At 47.0% G+C, this 21,601-nt stretch overlaps 1 protein-coding gene across 6 annotated transcripts in view; it reads left to right on the top strand.

Moving 5' to 3' along the window:
* The first annotated feature begins 10,704 nt into the window (after positions 1-10,704).
* MPP3 (MAGUK p55 scaffold protein 3) overlaps positions 10,705-21,601 on the top strand; it is a 32,488-nt gene continuing 21,591 nt past the window's right edge. The window contains exons 1-10 of one of the 6 annotated variants that reach the window (XM_033089422.1): positions 10,705-10,892; positions 11,197-11,279; positions 12,095-12,157; positions 12,421-12,539; positions 12,777-12,854; positions 14,126-14,206; positions 14,477-14,614; positions 17,784-17,865; positions 19,042-19,127; positions 20,479-20,553. In XM_033089422.1, coding sequence (XP_032945313.1) covers positions 12,133-12,157; positions 12,421-12,539; positions 12,777-12,854; positions 14,126-14,206; positions 14,477-14,614; positions 17,784-17,865; positions 19,042-19,127; positions 20,479-20,553 — 684 coding nt within the window. In that variant the 5' untranslated portion in view covers positions 10,705-10,892; positions 11,197-11,279; positions 12,095-12,132. Of the gene's footprint in view, positions 11,028-11,196; positions 11,280-12,094; positions 12,158-12,420; positions 12,540-12,776; positions 12,855-14,125; positions 14,207-14,476; positions 14,615-17,783; positions 17,866-19,041; positions 19,128-20,478; positions 20,554-21,601 lie in introns of all 6 variants that reach the window. The other 5 variants (XM_033089419.1, XM_033089421.1, XM_033089423.1 and 2 more) reach the window with 5 other exon arrangements.

Genomic DNA, 21,601 nt, shown 5'->3' with positions numbered 1-21,601 from the left:
TGTAGAGGGTGTTGGGTGTCATACGGATCATCCTTGCTTCCTTCCTGTGTGTTGTGAGGTCTTTCCCTCCAGTCACCCTTCCCCCTATCTCCACACCTAACCGGGAGATAGGTTTAAAGACTCTGTTAGAAACAGATTCTTCAGGCCCGGAAGTACTGCAAGAGCTAGGGAGGAGGGCCCGGATGAGGGGCTAGCATGGGCCCTGCACCTGGTCCTACCCCACAGGGTATATGAGGGGCAATGGATAGATCCCCCTGGTAGGTTTGAGGATCTAAGAGAAGAGGACATTTGACTCCTGCTTCTTACCTGGAGCACTGGGAAGTGCCCTGTCATCAAAGGATGGGAGAACATTGGGGGCAAAAGGGCTCCTGGACCAGTGGGCTTGCAGCAGCCTCCTCACATTTCCGTGACATCCGTGTGCCTGGTAGTGGCTTGACCATGCCTGTAGGCACCATGGCTGGGATGAGGGGATGGGCAGCAGACATGGGGAGGAAGAAGTCAGAGAGCCCCGTGGATGCTGGCGCGGGCAGACAAAGATGAAGGGTGCCCCTCCCTTCTCTAGGCCCTGATGATAAGTAAAGACCTCCAGAACTTAGACTCACTTAAGGGAGAAGGGAGAACCCTAAAGAGACTCTAAGTCAGCTGAGAAAATTCAGATTGAAACTTAAGTCCCAGCTGTGGGATAGGGTTGAGAGAGGCCTGGTAGTAGGGCAGACAAAATCTGGCGCCCAAAAAAGGGCCTGGCTTGATGGGTCCCTCGTAGTACTCATCCTAGTCCAGTTCTCCTCTGGTTTGGACTCACTTGGACTGTCACTTCTGCTGATCTAAGATGGTCATTTGTTTCCTTTAGATCAGGTTTTCTCAACAGCAGCACTAGTGACATCTGGGGCCAGATAATTCTTTGTCGTGGGGCTGTCCTGTGCTTCGTAGGATGTTTCGCAGAATCTCTGGCCTCTACCACTAGATACTGGTAGTCTCCTCCCTACCCCCTGAGTTGTGACAATCAAAAATGTCTCTAGACATTTCCACTATCCCTCTGGGAGGCAAAATTACTCTGGGTTGAGAACCACTGTTTTAGGTGATGAAGGAAACTATGAAAAAATAAAAGTGTAAGTCATGTAAGTTGTGTTTATACAGGTGTAGTAACAAGGTTTTGGTATAGGAGAGTGGGCTTCCTGATTATGAACCCCAGAATTAAGCAGACTTTATGCAATGCTAGAAAACTTCGCCGCTGCCGTGGGGCTAGGGCAGTTCATGTCACACTCAGGTAAGGAGCAGTTCTGCAAACACACCCTCTTTGTAGCTGAGCCAGCTCCCAGGAGAAAGAGGGCTGGGTGACACATGTCTTGTTTCTCCTTGCAATTCATTAATCAAACAAATGATGTAGAGACAGACCAAAGGTGTTATACCATTGGGGTTCCCTCCTCATGGAAGGAAACATCAGGATTGGGGAAGATGTCACCCCAACAAAGATGGATGAGCCACAAGCTGGAAAGAGCCTGGATCCCTGAGTCAGCACTTGGAAGAAAACTGCCCTGATGGTTACCAAGCCTGTAGCAGACCTGATGTGAGCAAGAGACAGACTTTTATGTGTTTAGCCACTGAAATTTGGCAGTTTGTTAGTTGCTGTGGCATGACTCTGTGGCAGTCTTTTGTTTCCTCACACACATTCCATCTTCTACCTAAGGCTCCCCATCCCCAGCCAATTGCAAATTCAAGTGTTAACTTCCTCCACTGATATAAATCTGAAAACTCCTTTCAAGATTTTTCTGTTGACTGTTTGAAAGATTTGTTTTTACTTGTAGCAATGACAGTGAAATGATGTGGGAGGAAAGTAATGGCGGACCAGGAAATAAGGACCCTCCTCCCTTAGAAGCCAGGTAAAATAGACATATATTTTAAAATCTTCTCAAAAACAGTGAAGGCTAAAGGCAATGTGGTATCTTGGATTGGATCCCAGAACAAAGAAAGAATATTAGTGGAAAAACTAGTGAAATACTAATGGAGCCTGGAGTTTCATTACTAGTAATGTACCAGTGTGAATTTCTTAATTGTGACAAATGGACTGTGGTTATATAAGATGTTAGTGGTAGAGAAAGCAGACAGAGGGAAGGACATTCAGGGACTTTCTGTTAATCTAAAATTATTCCACAATATAAAGTTTATTTAAGAAAGAAAAGAGCAACTAGCAAGAAGAGCTAACAAGAGCACGAGGGATTACCAAACCAAGGTCTGCATGCAGAAATCCAGAAGGATGAGCTGAGCAGGCAAGGCGCTTTTGTCCTTTCCAGCATCTACTGATTCAGGAGAAGCAGCTAAGGGGAGGAGTTAGGAGTCTAGGGTCCCTCCAAGTTTGGGGAATCTGATATATATCATTACCTTAGGCTAGAACCCCAAAGGGCTGCACTTTGGGAGGAAGGTGAACTGCAAATAAACCAGGCCACTGTGGGCTTTCGCTCAGCTTCCTGTCATGTAGTTGTCTTCAGGAAACTTCAAGCTCTGAACTTGAAATAAAAATAGTCCTGGTCTGGTAACAGCCTCCCTCCCCCTCCCCCAGCTCAGGTATCTTAAAGATACCAATGAAAATCCTTTCCGGAAGAAAATGGCATCAGCCTAAGCCTCAAATTATTATTATTATTTTTCCCTGTTCTTTACCCCCCAACCCCCACTCCAGTTCAGGCCGTTGTTTCTCAGTCTAGTTGTGTAGGACACAGCTCCCTGGCCCCTGCTGGTATTATGGGCCTTGCGCTCTCCGAAGCTGAGGCGGTCAGTGGCCAGTTGTTGGTGGGCCGCTCACAGCAGTTCACGCCAACCTCTGTCTGACTACTCGCTGGCAGCCCAGCTCCAGGGAGAGCTGTTGTTCACAATCTTTGCTGTAGGTGGGGGGCGGGGGAGGGGGGGTGCAGCTCACTGGCCCATGTGGGAATCGAACCGGCAACCTTGGGCCTTAGGAGCATGGTGCTCCGCCCACTTGAGCCACCGGGCTAGACCTAAGCCTCAATTTATTTAAAAATTGATTTTTAAATACAACCCAATATACAATCAAAGAAAACCAAACATAGTATGAGGAGACAAGACTCCTTAAGCGAGAATGTACAACAGAATCAGACCTATGGAGACTCAAGAGATTGAAAACAGCAGGAACAGCCTCAACACAATGATTCTTACTATGTTCAAGGAGGTAAGAGTCAAGCCTGAAGTTTTTGGCAGGGAACTGGAAAATATAAAAAATGACCCAGCAGATTTGAAAAGGAGCAACCTAAAATTCTAGGACTGAAAAAATGCAATAATTAGAATTAAGAATTCAATAAATCAGTTTCGGGTGAAACAGTTGAAGTGCTACTAGTGAACCGAAGAAACCGTTCGGAATGAAGCACAGGAAAAGAAAAAGATGGAAAATAGAGAGGGTAAAAGGGATGGGGAATAAAGTGACAATGCCCAACATACATTTTATTGGAGATGCAGAACGAAAGAAGACAGGATGTGACACAAGCAGTAATGAAATAAATAATTGCTGAGAATGTTCCAAATGTGAAGAAACACTCCACATGTTCTTTAATGTGTCTGTGTGTGTGTGTGTGTGTGTGTCTGTGTTTACAATATGCAGGGTGCTAAAGCCTGTGACCCAGGTCATGGGTCCCTCTTGGTCCAAGGGAGGTACAGTGTGGACACTTGACCTGTGACAAAGGTGGCGCAGTAGAGTAGTGGGGGGAGAATGGTCTTTTCAATATGTTGGGACACATGAAAAAAATGTGAGATGTGATCCCTGCCTCCTATAACACACAAAAATTAATTCTAGGTGGATTACAGAATAAATGAAAAAGGCAAAACGATAAAGCTTTCAAAGATAATATAGCATATGTTCATGGCATTCGGGTGGGGAAAGAGTTCTTCAACAAGACACAAAAAGCACAGACCACAGAGGAAAAGACTGATAAATTAGACCGTGTTAAAATTAAAAACTGTTCATCAAAAGACGCCATGAAGAGTGAAAAGACATACCCAGGGTGGGAAAAAATATCAGCCACACATATCATAGGCAACACAGATAAATCTTTTAAAAAGGTAATGTTGAGTGAAAGAAGCCAGGCGTACAAAAGACATATTGTATGATTTCATTTAGATGAAGTTTGAAAACAGACCAAATGAAATAGTATTGTATTGTGACATGTATATTTAGATGATACAACCAGAAAGCAGAGGGATTACTAGAAAAGTCAGGGTAGTGATTATCTTTGTGGGGACATGTTGTGATCTGAGAGGGGTTTCTGGGGCTGACAGAGTTTATTTCTTCATAAGGCGGTGGCTACACAGGTGTTCACTTTTCATTAATTTGTGAAATTGTCTTTTTTATGCCCTTTCTGGTGTGCACATTCTATTTCAAAAATCTAAACTTTTTTTTTTTGCGATGGAGTAACAAAAACAACAAAAAGAAAAAGTTATCAGAAATCTTCCCCCAAAAGTAGTGACAGTGCTTTCCCTGGTTCTCACTGAGATATAAATGGACTGAGCCCGCCCTTGCTTCAGACCCCTCTGACTCACCCTCTTGATGCTGTCTGGGAGTGAGCCTGTTTCTCCTCTTGGAATTAATCCCAGTTCCCATCAGTGTCTGGGCTGAACGCCAAACCAAATGATGCAGACCTAGCCTGAAGCAGATTCTTTTTGTCACCTCTTGGAGGATCACTGACATTCTACCTTTTCTAGTGTGTGTCTCCTATACTCTCTCCTAACTGTAAAGATGGACAAGACCCCAAGTCATTCATTCTTCAGGCCTTGAGCTCATCTTACTCTTCTGTCTGCAGCTGCCCTGGCTAGAGCATCTTAACCAGGGCCTGACTGGATGAGGCAACCCCTGCCTGGGCTTTCAGCCATCTTGGCCAACTTTGCCCTGTGTCACCTCTTCCCCAGGTGCAGTTCTCTCCCCAGCATTCCAGCTCTAAACTCTCATTCACCCAAACATCTCTCTCTCTCCCCTCTTACTTTTTATTTCAGTCTCCTCGCCCAAATATCTTCCAGGCTAAAGGACATATACATGTAAACATTTTAGTGAATAATGCTAAATTGTCTTCCAGAAAGTTTACACCACTTAACTAACACTCCTTCCAACTGTGTAAATGTATTTATTTCCTTCCATCCTTGACAACATTAGAAGTCAACACACTCAAACATTTTTGTCTTACTAGGTGAAAAGGGACTTCGATTTTTTGTTTGGTTTAGATGTCTTTGATGATAAGTGAGGTCCTGCATCTTTTTACCTGTGTATTGGCTGTATATATGTCTTTTGTAGCAAACTGCCTATTTTCTTTGATCATTTTTCTATTTTTTCAGTTTTTCTTTAAAGCATGTGAATTTGAATAGTGTGAACTTTTTTAAATTAAGGAATTGAATTTTTAAAATCATATTGCTTATGATATCACATCATGTTACAAGTAATGTTTTCATCTATAAAAGTGTTTACATTTTATTTAGTCACACATATCTATCTTTTTCTTTATAGATCTGGGTTTAGATTTTCTTTAGAAAGGCTTTCCTAAACCCACTGGGAAATTATTTTGGTGTGAGTGTAAAGGAGAAATACAGGAATCAATAACGTAATTAGACTTAGCTAGTTTGCAGTTTAACCACCACAGAGCTCGATATCTAGCCACCTGTAATTAGACTTAGTTTGCATTTAGATCTACCCTGATATTCAGCTGTTTTCTCTTTGTTTCTCCCCCCACTGATTGGTGGTAAGAATTCTGTTTTGTTCCCTTTCTCAAAGCTACACATACCTCGTTAATCCATTTAATCAACAGAATCCTAACCTTAAAAGAGTAATTTCTTAATCCTCAGGCTCCCGGACACCAGAATCCAATTTGCAACTCCCTTGCTGTTTTTACTGGTGATCATAAAGCCTCAGGCCGAGGTGGCTGAGATGGAGTCCTGAGTCCAGAGATTACATTATCTTAAAACAGACCAGACCCCAGGATGCAATGTCAGTCCTCAAACCTGTCTGACCTTTGTTCTTTTTGTGTACCCATTAAACCTTCTGCCAGATCTAGAAATGAGGAGATGGCCTTTGGACAGGAGTCCACCATCCTCCAGGGATGCTGGCATTCGGAATAAACCTGCTTTTCTTTCCATCCACCTTGTCTCTTGATTTAACTTTTGCAAACAGCAGGCAGCCGGACCTTAGCACTGTATCATGAGGAGTGAGATGGGGATCCAGCTTTCTTTTTTCTTTTTGCATAAAGAGTAACGAGGTGTCTCTACACTCATTTTTTTTTTAGTAATTCTTCCCCTCCCTCTCGCCACATTTATATGTATACATGTATATGTATATATTTATAACGTTATCTTTTTACAAAAGTTAAATTACCATATACATGAGGACTATTTCTGTACTTTCTGTTCTGTTCTATTTGTCTAGCTGTTGGGGATTTCTTCAGTACTGAACTTTAAAAAACTGCTTTCATATCAGAAATGTTTCATATTTGATAGCCCTAGTGCCAGCTTTCACCCCACCCAACCTGGTCCCGTAAACTCTTTCAGAATTTTTCTGCTATTCACCAATGCGAATTTTTCCTGATGAGTTTTAGCAGCGTTTAATAAGTTTCCTCTGGAAATCCTTTTTGTATTTTAATTGAGATTGCATTGGGTTTGGAGATTATTTTAGAATGAATTGACGTATTAATAGTCCTTTTCCCTATCTGAGTTACAGTTTGTTGTGTGTGTCTTTTACTAGCATTTTAAAGGGATCCCCCCCCCCATACCAATAGGTCCCTCACTTTTCCTGTTAAGTTTATAACTTGGTATTTAATCTTTTGGTTGCTGTTTTTGTTTGGAATTTTTTCATTATACTTTATCATTGTTGTAGTTCATAGGAAAGTCATTGAATTTTTAATATTAACTTGTGTACTCTGACATCTTATTTAATTTTCTCATCATTTCTATTTTTAGTCAATTCTTTTGATTTTCTACCTATACCATGTATCACCTGCGCTGCCTCCCTCTAGTATCTATGCCTGTTCTTTCTTTTTCTCGTCTGCTCATATTGGCCAACACACTCGGAGCCATGTGTTAAATGACTGGTGATGGTAGGATCTTGAGGTTTATTTCATTGATTCACATTTAGTGTTGATATGTCTTCATGATCAACTCAGCCCTTATTATGGACTATCCCCCCCTTATCCCTGCTAATGTTTCTTGTTTTGAAGTCTCCTTTGCCTGATATTAATGTAGTCACGTCAGCTTTCTGACTTAATACTTCTGTGGTAAATCTTTTCTCATTCATTTTTTTTTAACGTATCTGTATCTTTATGCTTAAAGTGACATTTTTTCTAGCTAGCCCAGAGTGAAGTCTTGCTTTTTTCTATCCAGTCTGACAATGTCTTTTATTTGGAGGATTTAGACCATTTATTTTTTACAAAAACAACTTTACTGAGATGTAATTTACATGCCATAAAATTCATCCATTTAAAGTGTACAATTCAGTGGTTTTTATTATGTTCACAGAGTTGTAAAACCATCACCCGTCTAATTTTAGAACATTTTCTTCATCTTAAAAAGAAATCTGGTATCCATTAATAGTCACCCCTGACCTCCATCCCCCAAGCCTAAGCAACTACCAATCTTTCTGTCTCTAAAAATTTGCTGATTCTGGATTTTTCATATTAATGGAATCATGCAATATGTGGGCTTTTGTGACTGACTTCTTCCTTTTTTTTTAAGGAGGGCACAGCTCACAGTGGCCCGTGTGAGGATCGAACCGGCAATCTTAGTGTTATTAGCACCGTGCTCTGACCAACTGAGCTTACCAGATGCCCCTATGACTGACTTCTTTTACTTAGCAAAATGTTTTGAGGTTCTTCCACATTGTGGCATGTATTAGTACTTCATTTCTTTTTGTTACTAAATAATATTTCATTGTATGGTTATGCCACATTTTATTTATCCATTTATCAATTGATAGGCATTTGGGTTTTTCCCACGTTTTGGCTCTTACGAATAATACTGCTTTGAATATTTCCATACAAGTTTTTGTGTTTTCATTTTCATTTCTCTTGGGTATATATTTAGGAGGGGAGTTGCTGGATCCTATGGTAACTATGTTTAATAATCTTTTGTTCGCTTTCATTTTTGAAAGATATTTAAAAAAATCATGTATGGATGCCTTTTCAGAGTCTATGGAGATAATATTAATTTTTCACTTTTCATCCTATTAATAGATTACCATATATGGAGCTATAGTAATAGATTTCCAAATATTAAACCTTTTAATTTCCAAAAATTAAGACATTTTTGAGTACACTCTACTTGATCATGATGTATGTGTGTGTGTGTGTGTGTGTGTGTGTGTGTGTGTGTGTGTGTGTCCTGGTGAAATTGTCAGCTAAAATAGTTTTTAGGATTTTTTTCATAAGTGAGATTGGTTTCTGGGGTTAGTTTTTTGTTTGTTTTTATTTCTTGGACAGGTTTTAGTATCAGTACTATGCTTACTTTATAAAAATAATTTTGAAGATTTCCTTCTATTTCTATGTTCAAGAAGAGTTCTTTAAATGTTTGGTAGAATTCTCCTGCAGAGCTATCTGGTGTTTTTGAGGGAGCAATTCTTTGACAACTTTACTCTATTGAAATCAGTCTGATAATAATTTTCTCTCTTCTGGAGTACTTTAGATAATTTGTATAAGAATAATAAACTGCGTTTCTGGACCAGCCAAGTCTGAGTTGAGTGACAGCCTCAAAATGACAACACCCCAGGAATCGTATAGTATGTATTTTTCATGTCTGCCTTCTTTCATTCCGTATAATATATTTTGACATTCACCCATGTTGTTGCATGGTGGGGATAATCTTTGAATACTCATTTGTTTCTTTTTACTGATGAGTGAATATACCACTGTACAGATATAGCACAATTTATTTATCCATTCATTTGTTGATGGACATCTGGATTGTTTTGTTTGGGGCTATTATGAATAAAGATGCGTTGAATATTCTTGTACAGATGTTACAGACAGATGGTTTTATTTCTCTCGAATAAACACCTAGGAGTGGAATTGCTGGGCCATAGGGTAGATTGTATGATACCTGCTTGTGACTTTAATGTGCATTTGCCTGATGACAAATGATATTGGATAAGCACTTTCTCATATGCCTGTTGGCTATTTATACATCTTTTGTGAAGTGTGTATTCACATTTTTTGCCTGTTTTGGAGTTGGGTTGTCTTTATATGATTGAGTTGCAGGATTTCTTTAGTCCAGATACACGTCTTTTGTCAGATGTATCTTTTGTGAATATTTCCTCTCAGTTTGTGGCTCACCTATTTTCTTGATAGTGTTTTTTAATGAACAGAAGTTTTAAATTTTGATGAATTCCATTTATCAACTTTTTAGGGTCTATGCTTTTTATGTCCTTCCTAAGAAATTTTTGCCTACTGAAGAATTGAGAAGATAATCTATGTTTTCTTCTGGAAGCTTTATCAGTTTACTTTATGTTTAGGCCTTTGGTCGTTCTTAAATTGAACTGTGTATGTGGTGTGGGGTAAGGATTCAGTCCCCTCACCCCTTTCCCATATACACACATGAATATCTAGTTGTCCCAGCACCATTTATTGGTACCCTTGTCAAAAATAATTTGACCCTATATCAGATGGCTCTTGATATCTAACACTAAGCACCCCACATAAAAATGTATCTCCTGTAGCCTTTCTGTACCCAAAATAAAGTCCTAAGACAAGGAGCATCTCATCCCCTGGGAGCTTGTTAGAAATGCAGAATCTGGCACCACTGCAGCCCTACACAACCCCTGGATGATTCACACGCACCTCTTGTTTGGAGAAGCACTGGTTTAGATGTTTAAGGAAGGAGGGGGGAAAATGTCATCATGACATACTCTGCCACTGACAACCTCCCCGGGCACTGCAGGCTGTGGGGGTGGGGATGGGGCTGGGGGCTGTACACCCATTTCCTCTCCTTAGCTTTCTTTGCAGCTGTGGAGAGGGGAGGGGACTCACTGGCCTACTCCTCACTCCCTGATACCCACAACCACCTGCTCTCTCATCCCACGGCTCCTGCCCTCTCCTCCACGCACAGCCTTCGCCCCTGAGTCTCTGTTTCCTCAGTTACAGAGATAATAATGGTCTCTGTCTCGGGCTAATGTGATGGGAAGGGATCTGAGGAGTACCTGGGGCATAGGGACAGCACAATAAAAGTCAGTGATTGTCATGGCCATTTCCGAGCCTGTCCCCCAGGAGAAACCCCTGCGCACAAGCCGCCGTCCCCCGCCTCCGCTCCCCCCACTCTACCAGAGCAGAATTGAGCTTTGCGGTCTCCTCAGGCCGACTTCTCCCTCCCTTACTTCTCCACGTCCCCAGGGCAGCGCGCACTGATAAATCTTTCCCGGCACGTTGTATTGTTACAGCGAGTTGCCCTCGTGTGTGACCGGTCCCCTCCCGAGCCTGGAGTCCCTCAAATCCAGGATCTTTGAACCCCCAGTCCCTGGCATAGTACCTGGCACTTGGAGGGCACTCAATAAATGTTCGCAAAATCAAATTATATATTAAGCAAGCGTCCACACCACAATACGCGGGGGTGGGGGCAGAAGGGAAGGCTGGCTGTGTGTCCCAGTGGGGGGGCACCGGCAGGCAGCTCCTCGAGGTGGGAGGACAGTGGGGAGGGTGAAGCCTGGGCCAGCAGAAGGCTGGCGGTGCCAGACGCTGTGGGCTCCCTCCGCTCCTCCCCCTCCTCCTCCCGCGTCCCCTTCTCTCTCCTCCTGCTCGCCTCCTTAGGCTCCACCACTCCCGCCCAGCGCGTCCGCGGCAGGGAGGGGCCGGGAAGGAGGAGCCAGTGGTGGCCGAGATCCCGGCCCCCGCATGGTTCCCGGGCTGGAGCAGTGATCCCGGCGCGCCCAGGTAGGACTCCGCGCAGGGAACGGACAAGGGACCGGGACTGCGGCGGGAGGGGCCAGGCGGGGGCAGGGAGGATGGGCCCAGGCCAGCCTCTCGTGCCCACGGCGGCCTCGCGGCCCATCGAGCCCCCAGCTGGGGGTAAGAGGGTGCTTAGTCCCCGCCCCTCGGCCCGGGCCTTCCTCCCCGCAACCCCCACCCGGGTGCGCCCGGCTCCTTTCCCGCCGCTCAGCATCCTCCGAGACTGTCCCCCAGCGTCACCCAGGTTTCCCTCTCCTTTGACCAGCCGCGCTCCTTGTTCGTCCCACAGGTTCCTTCCGAAAGCGAGCTGGAGTCTGTGCTTGGCCGCCTGCGGGGAGCGGGGGCGGGGGCACGGCTAGAAAGAGCCAGAGGGTGACTCCGGTGCGGTAGTGGTGGCGGTGGGGGGTGGGGGGTGGGTGGGGGCGGTGGCTAGAGGCTGGGTACCATTCTTATGCATCTTGGTGTCACCGGTGCTTGGGCGCAGGGGGGCTGGCTCCATGTTTGCGGAATGAATGAATCATTACTCTCCTTGTTCCTTTCTGAAGGAGGACTTTTTGAGGTCCACGTGCTGCAGAGCACATTGGGGAGCCCCCTGAGACAGGGCTCCTCCGTCCCGCGCTCTCATTTCTCCACCTCCTCTGTATGCTCTATCCTGGGGGGAGGGTCCCTTTGGGTTGGGGCTTGGGGATTGAGGGGAAGGAGGGAGCTTGTAGGCCCAGCCAGGTACTTGTTGAAGGTGTGACAGGCAAGGGACTTGAGGAGGCCTTTTAGAAGGTCACAGGGGAGAGGGTATGCCGTGGAGGAGAGCGCCCACTTTCAGGCAGGGGCCACTTCGTACCTCTGAGACCAGTCTGGAAGGGCCACCAGAATATGGATTTTGACCTGAAAGTTACTGAATTCCTCCAAGCCTCTGTTTCTTCATCAATAAAATGGGAACATTAATATCTATTTCTCAGGGCTTTATGCAGATTAAGAAAACATCAATTGACCCAGCACAATGCTTGACACAATGAGGGCACTCAGCAAATCTTACTTTTCTCTCCTTCCTCTCTGAAAAAAAGTGAGCAGAGTTATTTGTTCCCAAATCCTCTGTCTCCACACTGGCCACGGACAGACACAGTAGATGTGTAATCACTGTTGAATGAAAATGCTTGATGGAGCTTCACCCCCACTCCCCTTTCTCCCAGAATCCATAGGCAGAGCTGGGGATCTGACCAGCACAGACATGCCGGTGCTGTCTGAGGACTCTGGTAAGTGCCTGCCTCCCCGGGCTGGGCCTCCAAGGCTCTGAAGACGAGGGTTTGCCCAGCAACCCCGGCTGGAAAGCAAGCAAGCTGATGCCAATGTGGGCTCCCAGGAGCTGCGGTGCCTCCGAGCCCTGGGAATGAGGGCCTGGGGAGAGAATGTCCACATGGCAGGGCTGACACGTTGGTTGAGGGTCCGCTGGGGGTCCCATGGGGCAGGAAGTACCCATTGCATTTGCTATACTTTGTTTTTCTTACACTCTCCTCAGGTTTACACGAAACCCTGGCACTGCTGACCTCTCAGCTCAGACCTGACTCCAACCACAAGGACGAGATGGGCTTCCTGAGGGATGTTTTCAGTGAAAAAAGCCTCAGTTACTTAATGAAGGTAAAGCCCCGTTTCATCTCTCCTTGGTGAGGGTTTCTAGAGGTCTTCCTAGCTGGCTGTTGGCCACCCCCTACCCCAGGAAGGTCTTCACTAGTCCACCGTGCAGGGCTTTCTCTTACACTGCCCCGTCGATGACCCAGTTTGCAGACCCACAGTCGTGGGTGGGCTGTGTGGTACCCAGAGTAAGCCTGGCAGCTGGCTTGGGAGGCCCCAGCCTGAAATTGGCTGTCTTTGCAGATTCACGAGAAGCTTCGTTATTACGAGAGGCAAAGTCCAACCCCGGTTCTGCACAGTGCTGTGGCCCTTGCTGAGGATGTAAGTTCCAGGTGTTTCCTTACCGTGTCAGCTCTTTCCCCATCCCGCAGGGCTCCTTCATCTTGCCTCGTTGCCATTGCTTAGCTAGGGAACATAGGGACTCTGGAGCCCTGAGATGAAGAGCGTCTCTTTCCCTTCTCCTTCCCCCTCCCTAACAGGCAGGGAGGAATTCGTGAGCCTTGGACTGGGCTGGGGGACATGGTGACATGATGACGCCCACTTACTGTGTGTTCCCGAGAAAGTCTGTTTCCTCAGCTGTGAAATGAGAGCATTTGGATCAGATCAGCAGTTCCCAAACTTTGAGGACTGGCGACATGAATAGGTCAAGCAAGACCTTGTGTCTAGGCTTTGGGGAGGCCCAGTGTGAAGTCCTGGTGGCAAGGGACTTGCAGTGCGTCCCCGCTGACTGGCTTAGGCTCCTCGTTTTTTATTTATTTATTTATTTATTTATTTATTTATTTATTTATTTATTTATTTATTTTTTTTATGCTAGGAAAAAGGGTACAGCTATGACGGCTCCTTGTTTTTTAAAGGAATGCTTCCTAATTTCTTGTGAACCTGTTCTCTGTGTTGCACGTTTGGGGAAAGCTGATTGATTACTAAGTCCAGCTGCTGAATAAACTCACCTAACCCCAGGAGATGGCCTGGTGAGGGCAGGGTGTGGCCTGTGGGTGCAGATCTTGCACCTTGCTCCTCTGTGGAATGTGGTGAGGAGCACGTTGGAACGCCAGGCTCCCAGTCTCAGCACTGCCTCTACTGCTAGCTCTGTGACCTTAAACAAGTCAGTCGACCTCTCTGAGCCCCCAAATTCCTCATCTATAAAATAGTTCAATGGTGAGGGCACAGTTAATGGAGCCAGATAAACCCAGATTCAAGTCTTGGCAGTACCACTTACCAGCTTTGTGACCTTGGGCAAGACATTTAATTTCATTTAATTCTCATCTGTAAAATGGCACAGTAATAATACCCACTACATGTAGTTCATTATGAAAGTTAAGTAAGAAGGTCCACATAAAGCAAATGACACAGTAAGGGCTTTATAAATTAGTGCCCACTAGGATTACCCTGTGGAGCTGCTCAAGCTTTTGTGATCCCTGGTGTCCTTTCCCTGGGAACGTCAGTCCTGGGGTGTCTCAGGGTCCAATGTGTCCCTGGGTGCTGTAGCAGTTGCTGGGAGGACCCTTGGGTCTGAGACTCAGGGAGCAGGGTTTTTCCCGGTGACTCCCAGCAGGCTCGAAGCATCCACTGCCTCCTATCTCGTTCCCTTATAGGTGATGGAGGAGCTGCAGGCCTCCTCTGTGCACAGCGATGAGAGGGAGCTCCTGCAGCTGCTGTCCACCCCCCACCTCAGGGTAGTCACGCTGCGGTCCCTGTTCGCCCACACAGCTTGTGTCTCCTGGGATGGGGGCAGGAGGGAGTGCTCGCTTGGTCGTGAGACTGAAGAAAGGAGACTTCTGAGTGAGGGATCTTCAATGCTGGTGTCTGGGGTTGTTTGTTGTCTCTCTGGAATGAAATCCAAGACACACACTGCTCCCCCCGCCCCCCAGACCACTGCCCAGTCATGGTCCCCTGGCCCCTGTGAGCTCTGGGCCAGCCTTTCATTTCTTTTGCTCTCCTAACAGGCCATGCTCATGGTACATGACACGGTTGCCCAGAAGAATTTCGACCCTGTTCTGCCCCCTCTACCTGATAGTATTGATGAGGATTTTGATGAAGAATCAGTGAAGATCGTCCGCCTGGTGAAGAACAAGGAACCCCTGGTATGAGGCACCCACTTCTCTTCCCCACCCTCTCCCTGTTCCATCCAGAAAACTGGGAAGGGACCCTCCTGAAGTCTTTGGAGTGAGAGATGGCAGCTTTGTCAGGGCTGTCACTTTTGTGTGCAAGGTACCCCTTTCTCTGGGTGGTCACAGCCTCCCTCAACTGTGGCCAAGCTCTTTTGTGCAGTGAAGAACCTGCACAGCTGTACAGGCAGCTCTGATCATCATACTCTGAACCAGAGATTGGCAAACTACGGCCCAAGGGCCAAACACAGCAGCCCACTGCCAGTTTTTATAAATAAAGTTTTACTGGCACACAGCCACCCCATTCATTTACATGTTGTCTGCGCTGCCTTTACATTCGATGGCAGAGTTGAGTAGTTTCGAACGAGACCATGTGGCCCACAAAGCCTAAAATATTTCCATTTGGTCCTTTATACAATAAGTTTCCCAGTCCCTGCTCTGAATACTGAGGAAGCTCAGGGCAGCAGCCCTTCTTCTCTCCAGCTGACAGATGGTTATCATTTTGGTCCTGGCTCACCACTGATTTACCAAGCAAAGGGGCAGGATTGTTTATTAGATAACCTGCAAATCTAGCCGCATTTCTTCTTACTTGAAACCTTTCAATGTAAGGCAGGGCCGGAGAATTGAGTGCTTACCCTAGAGATTCCGCAGCTGGCACTCCTTATTGTCATCTTTCATCAGATGACCTCAGATGAGCCACTTCAACAAACAGACCAGCATCTCTCCTCTGCCTCTGTTTTCTTACCTTCAAAACAGGACAGTCATCCATCAACTTGGCAAACACATTGTGTACCCTCCTGTGTGCCAGGCACCCTGTGGGCTGCAGGCAGTTCAGAGATTAAAACCTAGTCCTTGCCCTCTGGGAGTTCACAGGAGGTCTTAACTGGGGGCGTCCTGGAAGGGGTAATGCCCGTGCCGGATGCCAAAAAGAGGAACAGGAGTGTTTCAGAAGGGAAAGGGAGAGGAAGGGCATTCCACACATACTGCATGAGCAAAGCCAGGGGAAGGTAAACAGCATGGTGTACGGTATTTAGGGAACTCTGAACAGCCTGGTGTGGACATAGAATGCCAAGTTTGAGGTAAGGAGCGACAGAGGGGAGGCCAGATGAGTAGCAGATCGTGAGCCTGATTGTCCACGCACAGTGGCTTACTTGGACCCCAAAGGCGGTGGGGAGCCATGGAAAGGTTTCAAGTAAGAAAAAATGTTGCCGGATTTGCAGTTTAGAAAGATCGCCCTGTCTACTGAGTAGAAAGTGGCCTGGAGTCTGAGGCCAGAAGCAGAAAACCAATTTGAGGGTGGGGGCCAGATACATGAGGTTCAGGAATGGGGCTTGTCCTAGGCCTTTGGGAATAAGGAAGAGAAATCCAAGAAATCCTTCAGAAATGAAATTAATTTCACTTTGAGACTGCCCCGGTTTGGGCAGGAGGCTGGGGAGCCACATAGGATAATGCCCAGGTGTCTGGCTGGGACTAGGTGGGCTCTGGAGACATCATTCATGGGAGGGAATAAGGAGGAGCTTAGGCCCGTGTGACCCACAAGTGGAGATGTCCAGAAGGTGGAAGGATTATGTGTCCAGAGATACAAATTTGGCAGCGTCCCCCATCCAGGAGGGGTTAAAATCATAGCTGAGCATTCGAGACCACCTGGGTAAAGAGTATACAGAGTGAGACAAGGGGAGGGCCCGGGGCAAGGCCTAGCCCTATAATCAACACTTAAAAGGCAGATAAAGGACGACTCAGCAAAGGAGAAGATTTGTCCTTGAGAAGAACAGGGAGAGAGGTGTCACGCAGGGTCCTGGCTAAGAGAGAATTCCAGAGGGAAAGTGAGTACCAGAGTCAGACAAGAGGGAGATCAGAGGAGAGAGACTGAGGGTGGTAGCTGGCGGGTCATTAGTACTTTTGCTGGAGCTTTTGAGATTTCAGGGGTGAGTGACTTGGAGGGCAGGAAGCAGAGAGAGCACTGTTTCTTTAAGAAGCTTCGCTCCAAAGAAACGGAGACTGGCTGCTGCTGGGTGGGAATGCTGGCTTTTTAGTGATGGGAGAGACTTGATAATATTTTTTAGGAGCAGGAGAAGGAGCCAGTAGAGAGGGGGCATTGAGAATGCAGGAGAGGGAGGGAGGGGTAGAGGAACCAGCTTAGACAAAAGGAACCCCTCCCCTGAGATGGAGGAAGGAAGAAAGAATGAACAGAGATGCTGGAAAGCTAAAAGATCTAGGGGCAAGAAGCCACAGGGTGCTTAGCTGATGGCCTCTCTTTTCAGCAATATTTATCTTACGTACTTCAAATAGAAGTTAATCAGTGTGCCAGTGTGTTTGCTGTTACAGCCAATAATAAATGGTTAGCATTTATTGAGCACTTACTGTGTGCTAAGTGCCTTGCATGTGTTACCTGATGCAATCCTTGCACAGCCCCGTGAGTTAAATGCTATCCCAGCGGAAACAGACTCAGAGAGGATAATGGGCTTCCTTGCTAAGGCTGCGTGCTTTTAGTAAATGGCAGAGTAGATTCAAACCCAGGGCTGTCCAACTCCAGAGCTTAGCTCTTCACCTGACTGTCGCCCTGCCTTGCCACAGTCCAGCCTGCGTGGTGCAGGACACCGAGGGCTCATTAGCACCTTTCTTACCCTTGACGTTCCTTCTGCTGTGTTCCATGGACCAAGTCCTGGTCCCAAAGCTCTGGCTGGGGTATGATTGGTTCCCCTCAGCAACTGAAGGCCCTGTAACCCTGTGATTGGTTAGAGGCAGGATGAGGATTTGCTGGCACATACTCTCCTCATTATTGAATGTCTTTGCAAGAGGCCCAGGGCTATGATATGAGGGAGAAAGCACTGGATTCGGCATCACAAAAAGCTTTACTCCATACTAGCTGGGTGACCTTGAGGGTGTTTACCTTCTCTGAGCCCATATCTCATTTCTAAAATGAGACTGTCACCATGTTATTATGCTATGTTTAAACTGTAAAGTGCTGTGTTATACTAATGTGAGATGTTGGCTTTATTGCGTCCTCAGCATTGGAAAGGCCCCCACTGATCTGCCTTCTGGGGTGACAGAGGGAGGGATGGGGAAGCCCTGTGGGCTCCAGAGAGTCAGGGTCTGAGGTGTAGGGCTGCATCTGAGGAATCTTCCCTCTCTGTCTCTGATGCAGGGTGCCACCATCCGGCGGGATGAGCACTCGGGGGCTGTCGTGGTGGCCAGGATCATGAGAGGGGGTGCAGCAGACCGGAGCGGTAAGTGGCATCAGTGCCAGCCTGGCTGAAGGGATGGCCATCATCCCCCTTTGGCTACAGGTCCCCTTTCCCCCTCCTATCCAGTCTCCTGCTTGGGATGTGCTGGGAGTAGGGGAGCGGGGCTGAAATTCTCTTCTTCCCAAGCCCAGTAGACATTTTAATTGTCTGAAAAATCTCTCGGCCATGGAGTACTTGGGGTGGGAAGGCGGGATCAGAGGGGCTCATGCATTGGCTAACCATGAGGACTATGGTAGTTAAGCATACAGCATGGGCTTGGCAGGTAATTCCTAACTTGGGGGCAGGGACACCCTTCCCTACCATCTGGTTGCCATTATTACCGAGGGGAGGGTGTACATGTCCCAGATTTGTTTGGGTGGAAAACAGGTTTCGAATCACTGGTGTGGGGAAGAACTGAGTCAGGAGGCAAACCTCCTGGTGGAGGGCTGTTGCCCCCAAAGTCTGCGGGTCATTTTTGTGGGGAATCCTTCGTGACCTTCTCCAACATGAGCAAGTGAATGAACCCCTTCCTCCCCACCCCAGAGCATCTTGTTAAAAGGCAGATACTGGTTCAGCAGGTGTTGGGTGGGCCCCGAGCTGCACCCCTAACCTCCTCCTGGGTGGTGCTGCTGCCTCTGGGCCACTGTCCATTTTTCGTAGCAAATAGGGCCTAATATGCAGATGGTGCTTGTCATTAAAACGGAGGCCAACAGACAGGTGTATTTAACACTCTTGATGACATCTTCCCCGGTGCCCTTAAGTTTTCTTGTTAAGATTCGAGAAGGACATTCTCGGAGTGTGTCTGTAAACTCAGGAAAGTGAGGAGTGAATGATATTTTTAAAGAAGCGGAGCTTACAGCAGAAAGAACACAGGTTTTCTGTGTCAAAATAACTGTATTTCAACACTCGCTCCGTTATGTCATAGCAGTGTGGCCTTGGGCAAGCTGTAGCATTTTTCTGGATCTCGGCTGCCATATGTAAAGTGGGGGTTTCCCCGGGTGGTTGTAAGGCTGTGACACCGGGTGAGGCACCCAGCACACAGTAGGGACTTCCTGTCTTTAAACCTTGAGCCTGCCCTGCAGCAGGTTCCTCAGGTGCGCCCCAGTGGTGCCCAGAGCTCCGAGTTCTGGGGGCCGGGACCCCCTTCCTGGACTGATGGTCAGTACCCGTGTCTCCTAGGCCTGGTCCACGTGGGAGACGAGCTTCGAGAAGTGAATGGGATCACAGTCCTGCACAAGCGGCCTGACGAGATCAGCCAGATTCTGGTCCGTGCTGCACGCATGCTGGGGGTTGCTTTGGAGACCAACGCCGGGTGCCGCCTGGAGCCAGGGCAGACCTGGCTCAGTCTCCCTGTTTTCATGGGAAGGCCACAGACAAAGTGGCCTGACAGTGTGCCTGGGTGCAGGGTGGGAACTCCAGTCCATCTGCCTCTCGTGGTCCCTCTCATCAGCACAGCCAATGCCCCTGATCCCTAGCTCCCTTTCCTGAGGACCCTTCTGGAAGACCCCCCCCCCCCAAAAGGGTCCCCTTTTCCGAAGGGCCAAGGAATATGGAACAAGAGATTGCAGCACAGGGAGGACCCGGAGCAAGGGCTTTGAGGTCAGCTGGTCCTGGGTTTGAATCCTGCCTCTGCCACTTTCTAGCTGTGCAACCTTGGGCAAATTATCATATCATTCTGGGTTTTGATTTCCTTTCCTGGAAAGTAGGGACAGGGATGGTTTCTCATTCAGTTTCGTGATCATTAGTATGTAAACATCTGGAAAGGGATATAGCATTTCACATCTGTGCTGGGATGAAAACAGCCTCCAGAGTCCATTCTGGAAGTTCAAGTCAAAACTGAAATTGTAAAGAGCCCCAGTCATAGTTTTATTCTCTTTATCCTTAGCATTCTCCCCTGACAGGACACTGTTTGCTACCTTCTGACGGTTTGGGGGCAGAAACAAAATGAAATCTGAAAAGCGGAGGCCTGCTCTTTAAGACCCCACTGTAGGAGCCCTGGTTGCTGGCAGCCCCTTCCTGCCTCCACTGCCCGTTTCCTGGTTCTGGGTGCTGACCTCCAGAGTGATACAGGGCTAGGGGGGCTATTGGGGGAGACGTGCCCTCATGGGCCCCATATATGGAGATGCAGGGTCACAGGGTCTCTGTCGTGCAAAGGGGAAGGGAACCCCTGGAAAGGTTAGAGTAGCCTGCCATTGGAAAGCCCATTGGGGAAGATGGAAGCAAAGAGGGAAGTACTGATTGGGAACCAGCCCCAAATCAGGCAGGAAGGAGGAACAGGAAACTGGAGTAGGTTATTAGAATAACCTAAGAGGAAAGAAAGCAGGGTAGCCCTGTGAGGCACTAGAGGTCAGGAGTGATGCAAAGCTGGAGTTCAGGGCAGGCATTGTCCTTGGGTTCTCATTTAAAACCTGTCCCTTTGTCCCATGAAAATGCAGACACTTGGTTTTTGAGTTTTGCTTTAGTTCATTCAACCGAATGCCACCATATAAGGATAGGTCACAGGGGAGGCAGCGAGTTTGACTTTCCTCTGAATATGAGTTTTCAGATTTGAGAAGATGGGAACTCATGGAGGTTTAGACCTGGAAGACGATAAGCCTGTGCTCTCTCTCCTTTCAGGCGCAGTCCCAGGGATCCATCACCCTGAAAATCATCCCAGCCACCCAGGAGGAGGACCGGTTAAAGGAGAGCAAGGTATGGGAGGGCTGGAGGTGGGGAGAGGGCCCCAGCGCAGTCTTTTGGGAAGACTGGTCATTTTGGGAAGACTGACCTTCCCAAAGGTCATTTGGGAAGAGATCATACGTCTGGCCCTCAGAGCGTGCGCTTGATAAATTGTAATCCAGTCACAGAGTGATTCATTTGTTTGTACCCTGCGTCTTTTTAAAGAGGATTTGATGTAGCTTACTAATAAAAAGAAAGCTTATTTTAACTGAAATAGAAAATCGGGGCTGTGAAGAGGAGGAGAATGTACCAAATGTGCTGGCTTTAGGACCAATTAAATAATTGCCATTTGTTTAATTCTTTGTGGAGCCTACCCTTTTTTGGGTGCCTCCTCTGTGCCAGGCACTCTGCCAGATGCTAGAGACAGGGTAGATTAGGAACTCTGAAGCTTCCTAGCTCAGAAGGGGAGACTGGGGAACAAATCTTTTGTTACCATGTGATAAGTGCTATGGACACTGTACAGAGTGACAGGGCTGTGGAAGGTGTCACCTAGCAGGGGTGAGGAAGTGAGGCTTGGGGGGCAGTGAAGACGAGTAGGACATCCCTGGGGAAGAAGAAGTGGAGGGAAGTTCAGGCAGTGGGGTCTGCATATACAGAGGCTCAAAGTGATGGAGAAAAGTATGTTTGGGTGTTGGTGAGAAAAAACACTGTGGTGGGGTCTGGGAGGGTTGTTTGTTTGTTTTTTTTTTTTAAGAGGGGAGATCATGATACAACCCTGTTTGTGTTTTAGAAAGCTCTCGGGGTAGCCACCTGGAGGAGGATGGAGTGGGTGGAGACTGGAGGGAGCAAGATCTGGTAGGAGGTTGTTATAAAAACCCAGGTGAGAGGCTGTTAACACCTGAGCTGAGGTGGTGGTAGAGAGGACAGAAGAGAGCATTACTTGATTTCAGATAAATTTGGATATGAACTTCCTGGCAGCCAAGGCAGAAAGGAGAACGTAATGAATTTGTACTTTTCATTGGTGGATAGAAGAAAGCTTGCCAGTTTTTCAGGATAGTAGATTCCTGAAGCCCCTGCCGCC

This window comes from Rhinolophus ferrumequinum, chromosome 21 (assembly GCF_004115265.2).
Source record: "Rhinolophus ferrumequinum isolate MPI-CBG mRhiFer1 chromosome 21, mRhiFer1_v1.p, whole genome shotgun sequence".
NCBI lineage: Eukaryota > Metazoa > Chordata > Mammalia > Chiroptera > Rhinolophidae > Rhinolophus > Rhinolophus ferrumequinum.
This window is presented reverse-complemented; position numbering and strand designations above follow the sequence as displayed.